The sequence below is a fragment of the Calypte anna genome, chromosome 5 (assembly GCF_003957555.1).
Source record: "Calypte anna isolate BGI_N300 chromosome 5, bCalAnn1_v1.p, whole genome shotgun sequence".
Classification (NCBI taxonomy): Eukaryota; Metazoa; Chordata; class Aves; order Apodiformes; family Trochilidae; genus Calypte; species Calypte anna.
The window spans coordinates 16,547,972-16,564,570 of NC_044250.1; the positions used below are offsets into that span (position 1 = coordinate 16,547,972).

A 16,599-nucleotide genomic window follows, 5' to 3' on the forward strand; every position below is an offset into this window, starting at 1 on the left:
ACACCACAGACATTTCTATAATGAAACTTCAAGCACTTAAACTACACCGGAGGAAAAGCACTATTTATTCTGAGACAGTCAGAAGTGACTACTTAGGTATATTAATAATCAGTTATATACAATAAATACTTCCTGATATAAATGTTTAAGATGTGTATCAGAAAACACAACAATCTCCATGGAAATTAAAGAGAACTTAAACAGGAAGAGAAGTTGATAATGAACAAGACTAACAACCTGATTCCATTTCCTTCGTAAGTCTTTTGTTACTCCTCAGTGGGTTTCACACTACGAATGAATGTCCCAAAGAAGTTTCCACAGAAGGATGCAGATGACACACAGAACTCACCGTTTTCAAGAGGTAGATACAGGCTTACCAAAAGCAAGAAGGCAGGTTTCACTCAAGAGCATGGTCACACTGGGTTGTATTTATGATACAAAAAGTTGGTTTCAACTATCCTGGGGTCTTCTCGGTCACTACCTGTCACCTCACTGAACAGGGAATGCTTGCTTAATTATTATTATTAAGAAGTCACAATGACAGCTTACACTTTTACTTAAATAGAATAATCCTGCTATAAAATCTAGTACAAGGCTTACACTTAAAATAATGGTTTAACTGGTCAGGAAGGTATGGTTCATCTACTCTGCCAGATAAGAGAGCCAGGTCTGAAGAGGCAATGAGTTATTTGCATATATTGCTCTTCTAGTCACTTTTGCAACACGTTTGCTTGAGCAAAAATTCTTTACCAGAGAGGTCCTGAGGGTTAAATTCATTGCCCTTTGATATCAAGTGTCACCACTATGTCTCAGTTCTGACTGACTGAGCCTCCAGCCATTCCAAAGAGCTTTGTGAAACATGGCAATGCATATGTTTAATATGAGCCATGAAAAACAAGCTTATTTCATCCCAGCCGCTGCTAAACACAGGGCTGGAAGTCAAATCTGTACAAGGGTATTAAGACTTCAGTCCATCTCATAAGTGCATTAAATATCTTTTAATAAAGACTCATAAATTCCACTGCATGCAAGTCAGAGTTGATTAAACAGACTGGGTAACAGCCATTGGGAAGAGCTCTTGTGTATGTTCAAGCCTTTGTAGGAAGCATTATGAGTAAAAGATAGTAAAAGGTCCACAAGAGGCTGTGTAAACACACCTGTGCACCCCACAAAGACACTCATCCAAAGCTTTGCCTTCAAGTTCAGTGTTCCTTGCACAATTTAATATAGTTGATAGCTAAAACTAGCACCCCACACCTTTTTCAGACCAACCTCACACTGCATCAAATTTAGGTTAAATCCTCACCTCTCATACAAGGTGTTAAAACTAACAATAAATGCAATAGTAAGGAAGAACCCATAAGATAACTGGAACTGGCATTAGGTATACACCTACCCAGTTTTACTCTATTAAACCTTTTATTTAGAAGCCAAACTACACTGCAGAGTTAACTCTGCTCACCACACTTCCAACACCTTCACTCAGCTGGGATTACCTACCAGGAACAGAGGCAAGGAGGACAAAATACTCCCTCTCCCTCTTCCAACTTAAGCTCAGGGGACTGGATAGTGGACTGACAGGGCAGTTCATTAACCAGAGGAAGGACAACACACGAGAAGACTTTGCTGAAGTGCAGGGAACAGGGCTGAAACACAGCTTCAGTTTATTTGCTGCCAGTATCTCTGACTTTTCATAACTACCTCACTCAACTTTTCAGAAAGGGACAAATGGCCCCACTGGAAAGGATAAAGCTTTTCTTCCTTACAAGCAACAAACTTACCTCAGCCAACACACTGCTCTCCTCTGTTTGGTAACTCTACTGGGATTGCAGTTTATGGGTTGAAATGAGTGGTTTTGCTCCAAAACTGCTTGTTCAATAAGAGATCACAAAGTAATAAATGGACAGCTACCAACTTTAAAGCTAATATATAAAACATTTTTGGTCAAGCTGATCTTGAAGTAATTCTGAATTGAAGAAGGAAGAAGAAACCACTTTGGAACTGACTGGATTCCATCATTTATGAAGTACAAATTGAAGTACAACTGTAATTGCTGTCCTGGTTTCAAGCAGGACAGTGATAATTTTCCTCCCAACAGCTGGAATAGGGCTGCATTTTGGATTTAGTACAAGAATGTTGGTAATAAACTGGTACCTTAGTTATTGCTCAGCAATGCTTATGATGAATCAAGGCCTTTTCAGGTTCCTCTGCTTTGCCAGGAGGGAGGAAGCAGAACCAGGACAGCTGACCCAAACTGACCAAAGGGAGATTCCACACCATGCCATGTCATGCTCTGTATATGTGAAGGTGGCTGTTCTGGATCACTGCTCTGGAACTTGTTGGGCAATTGTGCTCTGCATCACTTGTTTTGTATATTCTATTATTATTATCTTTCTTTTTTGCTCTATTAAACTGCCTCAGGACACTGAGTTTTTCTTCTGATTCTCTTCCCCATCTCACAGGAGGGGGGAGACCACAAGTGAAGAAGCAGCTGCATGTGCCTCAGTTGGCAGCAGGGGTTAAACCATGATAGCTGCCAATTCCACCTCTGATACCATGTTTCTTCCTTCCATTTTCACACAATTGATGAGTTTGTAACAATTTGCATTGATGATTATCACTGAGCTGCTGCAGAAAACATAAGAGGAAGCAATAAGGGCAATGCCATTCTCTCTATATATGTGGGGGGTTATGTTGGTTTTGTTTTTTATTTTATTTCTGTATGCAAGGTAATGTTTAGGCACATTGCTTGGGACACCTAAAATAAATCATTTTCCATTGTTTAGAGTATCCTTTTGGTTTTAAATACTGGTCAGGAAAATAAATGATGTAAAAATAAATGAAAGTTAAGTATTGCAGGAAAAAAAATGGATTTGCATCTAAAAATGAAGGAGGTGAACTACTTTAACCCTTTCACCAGACAATGTGGCAATATACAGAATATTGCTTCCGTTTGAGAAGGCTGTAGGAATTTTACACTGACATAGAAAATTATAAATTACACAGTATTAGTTTCTATAATCACTATATATATACACACAAACCAGCTGTGGAATAACTGGTTTAGAACATACAAATAAAAAAAGCCTCACACAGATCAGTACAGTGAAAGTAACAATTAACATGCTCTGCTGCCAAAATTTGTATTAAAAACACTATATACTTTTTAAATGCATGTACTGCCATTACATTAGCAGCACAGGCATTTAATTTACTTGACTTGTCTAAAAGGATTATAGCCTTTCAAATATGCAGATTGTTCTGAAAGGTTCTATTGTATAATGCTTGGTATCAAACTAAATCTTGGTGAATGGGTTAAAAGGCAAGTGAATCACTTAAACACAACAAGCCATGTGCACTTCAAATATTCTAGTGTTTTACCTGTAAGGTATTGTTTCAAGCAAACAAGACTTAACAGAACATATGGCTTTACAGTAACACCAAATTGTCAACTAATGTGTAGCAATAAATACTTAAAATCTCTACCAATAGACTTACGTTTTGATCTGTTTTAAACAATACAGAAAACAATTACCAATTAAAAACCTGTTGTAAAATGCTGAACACCAGAAAATCTTATTTAAATCACTTTTGTAAGCTAAAACAACCAAAATAACATTTATAGGGCATTTCAGTTTCATGAATTCATTTTTTTCTTTTCTTTTTACAAGGTGAAAAATGTATGAAAACTGCTAAATACTTTGGTCACACTAATCATCAAATAGTTATGTTTCAAATACATTAGATTTGTGTATTCACTTTTTATAAAACTATTCTTACAGCCATTTTAACTATAGTAACACTACTGTCATCATTACATGGGCAGCATGATCTTATTTCACAGGCCACCCATTATTTAGAACAATACAATATAAACATACGCAAAAATTATTGGTATTTCTCAATGTGCAATATTTTTACACTTATGAATTTCTGTACAATGTCTTAAAATCTAGAATATAAATGTTGCTGGTCCTGATCCCTTGCAAAATTAGTGCAGCAGTGATTGGCTTCAACAAGGTCTAGATGAAATCCTCAAGAAATACTCAAACACCTGGATATCAGTTCATTTCTTCAGCCAAGGTAGTGGACATCACACATCATACAGGGCCATTAACAGATGCCTCTCCTAAATGGGTGTGTTGATCAGTCCTAGGAGGCCAAAAAGAAATGTAAGTATCCAAGGAACAAGAAGCATCCAAACCAAATCTTGGTAGATGCAAAAAACCCAAACAAACAAACAAAAAACCCCCCAAAACCACCAACCACCCCAAAAATCTAACAAGCCCAGATCATGCCTAGCATGACCCTTGAGTTGAAGTGAGAAAACAACATGCTGGTCCCATTTATTTTCTGAACTCCAGCAATTCTGGAGTCCTTATTGGCTATTTAAGCACAGCACTTCAACTGAGGAGCATTTGATCTTTATTAACCAAGCTATTAAGTGACACAATATATTGCAGAGACACAATATCACTCCAAAAGAATCACTAATACAAAGCATTTTTTGGATACTTTCCCCAATTTTAGCCTATGAGGCAAAATGTGATACCAGAAGTATTTAAGGTTGCACAGCTTAGTAAGCAGCTAAGACACAACAGGAAAAAGAACAGTGTCTTAAAACAACTGCTTCAGTTACTGATCTCATCTTCAAATTGCCATTTCACAAATACTTTGAATGTCAGTCTATTAGTATAAAAAGTTCAGGAAGTATGGAGGAGAATGAGAAAACCTACAGAAATTAAAACAATAGCAGTATACATAGCCAGAAAAGTTGTGTACACGTGGGCTCAATTACTCTGGCCTAGTATAAATTGATTAAATCAGCTGTGAATATATGATCAAATTTTAATTTTCACTTTATCAGATGTTAACTATTAGGACTAAATATATTAAGAATTGCAATACTAAGAAAATATTAAGAAATAAAGGCAAAAAAAAAAATCTCTATTTCAATTCAGTGTAAGTAAACTCCATATGTATTTAGAGAATCCCTTAAAGAATATAAATACCACTTGGAACTACATGAGAAAAGTTACCTGTAACTCTTGTTCTCTGATGGTGTACATCACAGAGAAGCCACTCTTGGGTCCGTGCTCTACATGCACATGACCAGGAGGAGTCCCCTAGCTAAGTCTTTGGCTGCTAAGCTCGAAAGATATTTCTTAAAAAAAATATGTACACATTAGACAAAAGACAGACCGCACTCAGGACAAATGCAAACACTTTTTTAGGGAAAACCAGAGGGTAAGAAACTGAAGTGCTGCATGGACAGCAAATCTGACAGCCTGCAGAGCAGTTGCTTCTGAACTGGTTAAGAAGTCCATGACAGAACAGGGCTCCTAGCAGAGATTACTACTGCTGACTACCAGCCAAAGACCTACCTAGGGGACTCCTCCCACTGGTCATACATGCATGGAGCCCCAGAAGCACAATTATCTTTGTATTTATACTGCACATATATGAGGATCTGCTGTGACAGCCACCTTTAGAGAAAGCACTGATCTCTGCTGAAGCCAGCTGGAATCAATAAAAGGAATTCCTGGAGATTTCCCACACCTCAAAACCAAACCAACCAACTGCTAGGTCTGAGAGCCCTCTGTTGGTTTAGAGGAGCATCTTTACTCAAAAGGCTCAGTACTCAAAGGCTCCTTGCCTAAAATTTAATGCTTATCAACATTACAAATACTGTCTTGAGAAAAACATGTTTCTGTGCCTCATGCTTTAGCAAGTCATACAGGGTTGTTTTATTTTCTGCTTAGAATCAACTCTTTGCTTCAATTTATGCAGAGCAGAAAGTTCTGGCTTACAGGAAAAGGTGACACTGCTCTAGTGTAACTTGGTACCACAGAGGTAAAACATTAGCCCATAAACAATTCCAAAAGCCAGAATCTTAATTTTGTTTGCATCCTTCTTAGTCTGCATTCAGTATAATCAGAACAGTCAGAGTTCTGTATTGTATACAGAGCTATACTCTGAATCTTTGGTTACAAAAGCATTCCAGTTTTGTCTTCGCTAGGAAGTTACGCTATTAATATAGCATCCACAAAGTCTTAAAAATGATGATTACTTTCACAAGATTTGTATGAAAAATACATTTCTCTAATAATAATTTAAAACCTATTACAGTCAAGAAACACACCTTTAAAACACTGTAACAACTAGTTAAATACTAAAAAATCTTTTTCTGTGTGTGTGTATACATATTCTGCATTCTGATTTTCAAAATAATAGTGCAATGCAGAACTGACTCCTGGAGTTTTTGCTTTTAATTAAACAAAGTCCTCTCTCCCTTCAGCTCTCTAATAAGGCAGCATGCACTGCTCAGACACCCCACGTCCTGCTCTGCACGAAGAGAAGCAGACTCTGTTGGTTACTCAGGGCTTAGTAAACAAACTTTTAGGTTTTCCTTTTACAAAGGTTCTGAGACAGCACAGTTCCTCTGGGCATCCCTGAACATTACATTAAACCAGGAAATGGCAGCACAGACCATCCTCTGCCTGTACACCAAGAATCAAGCCTGATGTTCAACAAACCTCTAGTTCTCCTGGAAAGCAGTAAAAACTTGCCTAGATATTAACTTTGAAGCAAGGTCTTCACTGAATAGACTTCAAGGGCAGAAATTCTTCTCATCTACTTCAAGCTCTTCATTGTTTTGGGCTTTCAAGATCAAGTTGAACCCTGCTCTGACTAAAGATCTATAAAGTAGCTCAGATAACACATGCATTAAGCAATTCTAACATTTAGTGGCTGATGCCACCCCACATGCATTTGATTTTGGTGAAGCCATAGCAGAGCCAAGTTTTATTGACTATGTTTATGCATCATTGTAACTTTAGGGGCAAAAAACCCTCCAAACACAGACTTTGACAGGAAATGAAATGAGAAATAATGTTCAATGCCTTTTTTTGTGTACCTGACCATTTAAGAGAAACAAATTTATGCAAAACCAGATTTCTATTTGATGGTGGACCCCTGAGAATTGCATCTTGAATTACTGTTCTCCAAGACTGTACTAGCAATCAAGCTGCCAAAGAAAAATGTCATTTTTTCTCTTCTCCAATAAGCATGCTGAGCAATCCAGGCTACTCCCTATTTCAGGCAACTTTTATTTCAAACATATTATCTATGTACTTTGAAAAATTTCTTCCAAATCAACAAGTTTTCAGATTAACACCTAATGAAGATAAGGGTGCAAATAATGACAGATGTACAAACAAGCATGACTTAAGGCCCCATTTCCTTTCCATACAGCTGCACCAGTGGACTCCCCTCAAACTGTTCTGCAGTAGAGAACACAGAATGAAAAAATGGCAGACTTCAGTGAATTTTCAGGGCAAAGTCAAACATATTCCCCTACTATACTTTTAAATAATAATTTTCATAAATACATCAATTCACTATTCTAACTTGGTTACATATCACAAAGCATAATGGGAATATTAATAATACCCTGCAAGACAAATAATATAAGGCAAATAAAAATTCTTAACAACTCAAGAGTCCTAGAATCAATAGAAAACAGCATTTGTCAGAATTTTAGTGCAATTACATGTTTAGATCGAGCTAAACTCTAACAATTTATTCATCTCTTTGTCAGTCCTATTAGAAAACATGTAAACTGCTATTTATAGGACTGAAGGCATCCTTGAATGCAGTTACCTCTGTTCTGGACTGCTGTGAGTAGGCTGCAGAGCTGAAGAAGCCTCTTCTGCAACCTCTGCATTCTCTTCTACTACATATTTACAAGAAGCATCCTGCGAGGTAGACAATTTTCCTTCCTCACTTAAAAAAAAAAAAAGGAAAGAAGTTTTTAGTTGTTAAGCTCACTTACAGGGAAATGTCAGGCCACAGGAAGAAGCTGGGAGATGGTCCATATTTCACATGCAAATGGATTTTAAGTTATGATTGCAACATGGAGATCAAGCACATGGGTCTAGGTTTTACAAACACCTAATAATGAACCAGTGTTCACTTCCATTAAAACTTGACTGGATAAAAGGACAGGAAATACAGTGATTACAAACAGGATCAGAAAGGAAATAAGGAATGTGTGTGATACCTGAAGTGGAAACAATCACAGTCATAATCCTTTACTATACATACCAATAGGATTTCAACACTCTGAAGCCAGAAGTATGCAAAAATAGAAGGAAGAGAGTATAAAAAAAATTCAAGATTCCCTCAGAAACTGGCATGAACAGTCTGTCCAAGAAACACGTTAGCAGAATCATTAACTCATTGCCATCATTAAAAAACTCCCTAAAAATCCACAGTGAAATTCAATGTATGCATTATGTGGTACTAAGGCTGCAGACCAATCTGTTTCATGAACTTCCACTCAAAAGACAAAACCAGACTAGAAAGTGGCAAATAACTGTGTTTTGTCTCTAATCAAAGTTTTTTTTTGCCTCTTAACTCAACCACACCATTATAAATGTATTAAAGTACGTATTTCACCATATACATGCAAGAGATAGTTATCATGTAGCTCTGAACTAACATAAACATCAATCTCTGTGGCAACGAATCTATTTCTGCAAGAAATTAGGAACACTTTAAAGCCACTCCTCCCTGTCAATTTTTCATCCTATTCTTACAATTCTCTTTTCAGTGGATCCATTACATTTCAGTGAATACACTTCAATCCCTGAACCACTGAAAATGAATATATTAGCACTAAAGGTACAAAGTAAAACACATTTGAAAGAAGGACAATGTAAAGACTAACACTTGGAATTTCTTCCACTGAAATGGAGTGGGATTTTTCTAAGCAACTTTCAAGACATATGGACAAACTGCTTTCAATATTTAAAGCTAGAATACTGGCAGATGCTAGGAAATTATTATAAAAGAAGAAAGGGTTCCATATCAAAATGCTAGCAGTAGATTTGATTTCTCAAAGTTGGGGCCAGGGGGACATGATACAGAAGCTTCAATTACTAAAGGCAAAACTGTATTTGTAGGTCAGACTGTTTGCAGCTTCTGTTTCCCTAAATAAAGATTTGATACTAAATAAAAACCACTTGATCATTAAATCTGAGATCACAAGATCTTAGGTGAGACCTCAGACAGACAAACCTTTTTCTCCATAAAAGGATCAAAATGTTGATATACACAATATGGACTATAGCCAGACTGCAAGACAGGTATTTCTGAACATACTGTATCAGAAAATGCAAAAATTAAGGAGTTTGTTCTGGTTATTCTAGAATTCTATGTGCCACTTGGAGTCCAGAATAGATCTGACACCATCACCAACAGTGATCACCCCTCATGTCTGATGAGTTAACTCTCAAAAGCAGTGCCTTTAACTGGTGTTCCATATCCTGCATCAGAGGGATGGAATTCTAACACAAACCTAACATTTCTGTGCAAAATTTAAAAAGCCTAGCTTTACAGTGAAATTAACTGTATATTAAAAGAATTGTGTATATTCTAGGTACAATTATGTACATTAGAATCAAAAAAATCAGAAGTTAGAGTCAGTATTTCACTAACAATCTTCCACTAAAACTGAGGCTTGATAAAGCTAAGTTATATGTTGTAGTAACAATGCAAAATTTCAAAATAATTACTTTGGAAGAAGGTTTCTAGTTAAAGCCTCAAGAATGAACACCTCCAAAGAACTCTGATGACCCACAGTGTTCCATCAACAGTGTTTGCTTTACAGGAATGGGAAGACAATAAGGAGGTTTTCTCACCTTTTGAACACAGCTGTCTCAGTTTTAGCATCTACAGTAAGGCTCAGTGTCTCCTTCATGCTGCCATTCATTACTGTTTCAGTTACCTTGTCTGCATTTTCTGCATCATCCTCTCCATCTGAGCTTGCCTCCATAGCAACACTTCCTGGAGCTAGAGATACAGAAGCAATTTAGTACATGGCTGCTTATGTGTCTATTCCATCAGCAAGCAAAGGAGCCAATATCAGCAACAATCTACTTGAAGTTTTGTGCAATTCTTGAATTCTTCCTTACAGAGAAAAATCACCAGAAAGCAGAAAGCTACCCCCACTATGCACATACCTATGGAGAGAACATGGGTACTTCCTACAGCTGGCTTAAGGAAAAGTCACATTCCATAACTATTTTTCATTTTGCAAGCCACTTAATTATTTTGATAGACAGTGTTTACTGCAACAGCTTTGCCTGTACAGGACTTCAGCCAGATTATAGTGATTATGTTTCTGTACAGACAAATTCCTTGTGTAAGCCCACAGAGTACAAATATGACAGTAAGGTTCCAAGCAGATCCAAGCCTTGGGAAGACCAATCTCCCTGGACACCTCATCTGCAGTTGTTGTTCTGCCTGGTAATAATCTACACAAAAAGCTACTTAACACATTTTAGGCCTTTAACCAGTTCATATATGTAGAAGAAAGAATTAGTGCAGGCACAGCAAGGGGGACTACTGCAAATAGCTCAGAAATTCTTTGACAAGGCATTTTCATTACCCAGCAGAATAGCAGCAGGGGCAAATGAAAGGTCTCTGGAAACCTAAGTTTTAAAGTTCAGGAAAATCTTTCTCAGGAACTACTCCTAAAACCAATGTTTGTATTTCTGAATGCAGGATATACTTACTCTCTAGTTGTGTTGCAATAGCAGTTACATTTGTATTCAATGGGTCATCTGGGGCAGTGTTTGTTTCCATTTCCACAGGAGAATTGCTTCTTAGGGAATCTTTTGAGCTTCAAATAAAACGTAAAAAAGCTTTAGAAGCTTCACTGAGTATCAAAAGAAAAGGTTCTTATACCTTTACTAGCTCTATATCAAGGCTATGAGGCCTAGAACTCCACTGAAACTTATTGTCATTAAGTTTGTTAGGAGGAGTCTTGGGAAGACACACTGAAGGTTAGTAATGCAAAATCCATCAAAACCTAGTACATATTTGGTGGTAGGGTTATATTTACTTGTTTTTTTGTGGTTTGATTACAAGTAGTATGGGACATATCCCTAGTAAATAAGGCATTACAAGTATCACTGGCTCCTTATAATGTTACAAATATTTTTAACTGACTTTATATATATTTTAACTGACTTTTTTCCACATGAAAGATGGTTCTCTTTGGAGACTGCAAACACAGTCCTCATGAAGCTCCTGTACTCCTTAATCACACATCAGTATGGCTTCAAGTTTTTCACTCTAAGGGAACTCAAAAGACAAGATTTGGCCACAGGAAACACTTCTTACAATTTACAGAATGTCTTCTCTAGCCACTGATGTGGCAACTCCAAGTCTTCATTTTCATTTTTTCACAACCCAGAGAAGCTGTGGATGCCTCTTCCTGGAAGTGTTAAGGGCCAGGCTAGACAGGGCATTGAGAAACTTGGTCTAGTGGAATGTGTCCCTGCCCATGGCAGGGGGGGTAGGAATTAGATGATCTTTAAGCTCCTCTCCAACTCTCAAACTACTTTGATTTTATGATTTTCTGAAGCTGTATTAACTTACCTGCCTCAACCGTAAACAATACACTTTTATGTTGTATACCCAATGCTATTTAATGCCCAGATACACAACTGAGAGCCACATGTATGACATGAGGAGTCTTCTGACTGGAGAAGGAACTAGTTCTTTACTGACAGTATTTGGCAACTCAAACTTTATACCTATATGATAAGGTATTTACAATCCAAACAAAAAAACCCAAACCTATTTCTTTTATAATATCAATAAAACAGAATCATCATACACATTTTACAACTTATGTTTCAGAGTTCAAGCTCAACCCTTCACTGGGTTCAGCCTACACAAAAAGAGGCACAACAACAGAAGACCAAATTCTGGTCAGAGACCTGTTTTAAAGAATCCAAACATTCTTCAAAAACCCTCTAAAACAGTGAGAAACCAGGATCCACTAATCCTACAAAAGCCTGCTATGAGGTAGTTCATAAAAAGACTACTGTTGTAACACAGAGGGCCCTTTGGACACTGCACACCTTGTCTGACAGCAGAACATGTACCAGTGCAGGCTCTGGTAGAGATGAGCATCCCAAGGAAACCAAACCATTGCAGTTAATACTGAAGAACCTGTCCTGAATCACTAACACACTCACCTCAAAGAGGATGGAAACTCTGAAAAGGAGGCCCAGCCAGTTTCTTTTGCTGGCATAGGTTCTTCTGTATTCCACACATCAGACCCAACAGAATCCAGGCTGGTACCATGTGCAGTCTCCATGGGTACATCAAAGTTAGCTGACCAGTTTGGTGCTGAAAAGAAACCAATCAAAAACTTCATTAAGAACAAGTTTTAATAAAGAGTATGAGTGCACACATGCCTAACACAGAGTCTCTGTATGTACATTGCAAAAAGAGCAGCAAAATTTGTGACTAGACTTTAAAGCACATGCAGAAGAATCCTCTACATACTGTTGAAAAATGAATGCATTCCCTGATGGTGCAATTCTACTGATAAGGGAGAATTTGGAAACAGTAACTCAATATTTTGCTAAAAAGGGTTACAGTTTATCTGAAAAACAAAACCAATAAATCATTCTAGATCAAGTATAATCCCACCTCATTCTTTAAACTAACAAACGTTTTAATTTTTCAAAATTAATTTCTGTAATTAAAAAAAAAAAAACAAAAAGAGTTTTAATCTCTTTCAGTTTCCTGTGCCCATTTTCTTGAACAGAGAAAATGAGTATGCAAAGTAGGAATGGGCCAACACTAAATAATTTCTCATGCACTAAACACCACTGCTAAGTTTCAGAAAAGTTTTGAGTTTCTACAACTCAAAATACTTATTGGGATTTTAAATTTTGGAGCAACTGTGACTTAACAGCACCTAGTTTAGGATAGGTCAATTTTAAATACTTCACCTACCCAAGGGAAACATGTTTTTCATTAACACTTACATACAAAAAAACAGGCTGAAAAGGAAGCTCTGACTAGCAATTAGAAATTCCAACCCAGGCAGATATGGGAGGAGACCCACATGGATCAAAACTTGTTTGACACACAGATGCCAACGACACCAATCTGACAAAAGAAAAGAAAACCCTTAACTTATCCTTCCATTTTCATTTCATTCCTTACAGTCTAGACAAACACAGGGCTTTTTTACCTACTGCCAGTTTAATTAAAACCAGTTCAGGTTACTAGGACTTGAATGTGAAAACTGTTAAACCAATTACATCAGTTAAGTTTCCACAGAAGAGTCTACTGATGTGTGTGTCCTTCATTCGCACATGAAACCAGACCAAAACAAATCCAGTTGGTTTCTATAAGATGCCTTTTAATAGAGCATTGTTGGATGAAAAGCTGGTCTGAAAAGCTTTCTGTAAAAATTACTATATTTTAGGTTTGGAGATTAACAACCTATTAGTTTTGCAGGCATTCAATATGTATATAAATGACTACAGTTCATCCTTTCCTTTCTGATTTCTCCTCTTGAAGAGCAGAAACATGAATTTTTGAGTGACTAAGTAACTTTACTCAAGACACATAAGGAATTTAAAGTTCCCAACATTTGTAAGCTCTGTTGCAAGCAGTCTTTAGAGTGGGAAAGACTATTCTATTGAGTCAGCTGAATAGAAACAGTAAACAAGGAAAACTTCTATGATGTAAAACTTCTAGACATAGGAATCTTTACTATAATAAGCAGCTGGGAGAAGAGCTACATACGTTCACTTAAGTCTACTTCCATTTTGTCCTCTGTACTGGTGTGTGTTTCAAATAAATCTTGTTTTGTTCCATCCTCTTCTTCAGAGTCTGTACTTTCTTCACTGTCCGTACTGCCCGAACTTAAAATACAAAGAGAGTTTACATTCTGTGTTTAGTATCAGACCCTGGGCATGCTAGAATTCTTGAGACTTTGAGGCAAAAAGAGAATTACAACAGCTATAATTTCAGAGAGATTAACTGAGGAATAATCTGTTAGTTATTAGCATGCCCCACATTTCTTGCTAAAAAAAAAACCAAACAAAAAACCACAAGGTTTAAGTTTTTTTTTGCCTTATCATGTAAGAAGGCTCTCTTTTCTACCCCATTTGCAACTACTGGTCCACAAATTGGTTTTACTCCTGCCATACAAAAAAGGTAAGTAAGGCATCAGGTCTGTGTACCTAGATTGCTGGTCTGTTTGCTGCCTTCACAGACAGCCCCAAACAGAAAAGCTGAAATACAAAACTCTTCAACACTAATTTAAGAAGATGTAACTTGATTAATTTAAAAAATCTAACATCAAATCTTTCTTAAAATCTCCCCAACTGTATTCCCTCTTTAATTATATATATATATATATATATATATATATATTAAACTTTGTGGGCATCTCAACCCTTCCTGATGAAAGCAACTAAAGCAAAAAACAAGGGACTGTGAGAAGGATGCCCCTGAAACACATCAAATTAAGTAACCACATCATCAGATTAGCAATATGCATTTTGAAGTTTGCAAGGGAGGAAGAGATCAGGTTTGTGGGAGGACAGAATTCAGAAGATATCAAGGGACTCTGTGCAGCCTTGGGAGTCTAAATGCTCTCCATTTACAGACGTGTGGAGCTGTACTACCTTGGCCAAGGCAAGAAGGGCTGAACAGGTGTCATAGTTTGGGTGGAGGAACTAAGTCTGAGTATGAGGAACTGAAGAAGAGGATCTTAGGACCCTGACAGATCAAAGAAGGGTCAGTATTCCCTTCCATTTCCTGCCTGTGCTCTTACAGGCGAAGGCAAAAGGACCCAAGGCCTAACCCTTGTTGTTTTCCTGCTTTTCTTCTGCACTCCTTTGCCATCAGTTGCCACCTCCTCTTTAGGACCCACACCCATTGGGTGCTGGGAACAGCCCTGGAGCCCCCTCCTGAGTTGGCCCTGCCCCAAGGGGATCCTCAGGCTCCTACCCCTGCAGGCATCCAGATCAGGTTCTATATATATTTGTATATTTTTTCCTTATCCCCTGTTTTACTGCCTTTCCCCTGTTCTAGTAAACCTGTTCCAATTTTAATTTAGGGGTAATAGAAAGCAATTCTGTCCTCTGGTTTTTGGTCTGCCCAAATTGCTAAACCATAACAAGTTTCAAGTGAGAGAGAAAGAATAAGCAGCAAGGGGAAAAAAAAACCAACTTTAGAAGCTGAAGTACAGGAAGAGCTGAATAGGGAGCACAGCTGTTCCTGTCTTCTGCAGATTACAGCTGTAAGACAGACACCAGAACCATCCCTCTACCTATTTCTCCACAAAATGGGAACAGTGAGTTATGCTGAACAGCTTGTGCTACCAGCCTGAACCAGAAGACAGGCTCAGCACTGAGGGATCACTGTACTGCTGCTTGGATGAAAACCAGATTTCTTACCTGGAACGCCTCTGGGACTCTGGTGCAAATGTAACATGTTTTTCTTCCCAAATGTCTTCTTCATCAGAACCACCATCATCAAACTGCTGTATCCGTTCCTTACAGCATGCCTCAAACAAGGCTATGTTGCCCTAAATACAGCAAAAGTATAAAATATATGCTTATGATTTATCATTCTACTTTAATTACTAAACATTTTGGATATATGACTATTCTGAAGAGGATCTTAAGCCAGTGGGCAAAAACCAAATTTCTCTAAAATGAGCAGAAAAACAACCTGAACAATTTAAAGCTTATCAAGAAAACATTCAGTGGTGCCTGTTTTACTCAGCTACTAACAAGTTGAGTGGACCACCAAAGCACAGCTGAGAGTTTGCATCACTTAAGAACAGCCTACAGGAAAGACATTGAAGAGTTTTTCATATAACCAGGTCACCAAGCAGCATTACAGAATCATACAATGTCAGGGGTTGGAAGGGACCTCTGGAGATCATCCAGTCCAACCCCCTGCCAGAGCAGGGTCACGCAGGGCAGTCACACAGAACACATTCAGGGGGGTTTGGAAAGTCCACAGAAGAGGAGACTCCAGAGCCTCTCTGGGCAGCCTGGGCCAGGGCTCCCTCACTCTCACAGTAAAGAAGCTTCTCCTCCTGTCGAGGTAGAACTTCCTATGTCCTATCTTAAACCCATTATTCCTTGTCCTACTACTAGGCACCACTGAAGAGTAAGTTTACTGTCCAGCAGGACTCCAAGGGCTTTCTCCATGGAGTTTCTTTTCAGCACGATGTCCCCAGCTTTATTTACTGTAGTGGTGTTAATTTCAGTTCAACTGACAAAAAAATATCTAGGGTTAAAGTCTCTGTCTTTACCTTCCTGTTGACACAATCTCACTAGAAAACTGAACTAGCACCTGTCCATAAACCACAGCTGTGAAATATGCACAAATCAGATCAAAACCTGTTCTTGAATCTGGCCACACAAACAAGAAGTAATTCTGTTTAATACTGATGTCAAAGAACAACAGTGTCTTCCAATTCGACAATCTCATGAGAGGGGAACAAGCTAAGGTAGTTATTTTCCAAGGATTACACATCAAAGGAGCAAATGTAACAATCACCACCAAAACTCTGAGGTTACATCAAAGTTCAAAGGACAGTGATTTCCTGACAGTACAGGAACACATACTTACACTTTCATTCGTATTGAGGGTAAAGTTGATGTCTGAGACCCGATCAAAAGAAACACTATAAAAAAAGCAGATGTATGCAATAAAACAAGATGTTGCATTAGAAGATGAAGACATTGTGTTCCTCTA

At 37.8% G+C, this 16,599-nt stretch overlaps 1 protein-coding gene across 8 annotated transcripts in view; it reads right to left on the minus strand.

The window, feature by feature from the left end:
- Positions 1–648: 648 nt before the first annotated feature.
- PPP6R3 (protein phosphatase 6 regulatory subunit 3) overlaps positions 649–16,599 on the minus strand; it is a 52,751-nt gene continuing 36,800 nt past the window's right edge. For all 8 annotated transcript variants that reach the window (XM_030451497.1, XM_030451493.1, XM_030451498.1 and 5 more), the window contains 8 exons: positions 16,474–16,528; positions 15,285–15,415; positions 13,624–13,742; positions 12,054–12,207; positions 10,581–10,687; positions 9,705–9,855; positions 7,663–7,785; positions 649–4,152 (listed from right to left, as the gene is read on the minus strand). In XM_030451497.1, coding sequence (XP_030307357.1) covers positions 4,101–4,152; positions 7,663–7,785; positions 9,705–9,855; positions 10,581–10,687; positions 12,054–12,207; positions 13,624–13,742; positions 15,285–15,415; positions 16,474–16,528 — 892 coding nt within the window. In that variant the 3' untranslated portion in view covers positions 649–4,100. The remainder of the gene's footprint in view (positions 4,153–7,662; positions 7,786–9,704; positions 9,856–10,580; positions 10,688–12,053; positions 12,208–13,623; positions 13,743–15,284; positions 15,416–16,473; positions 16,529–16,599) is intronic.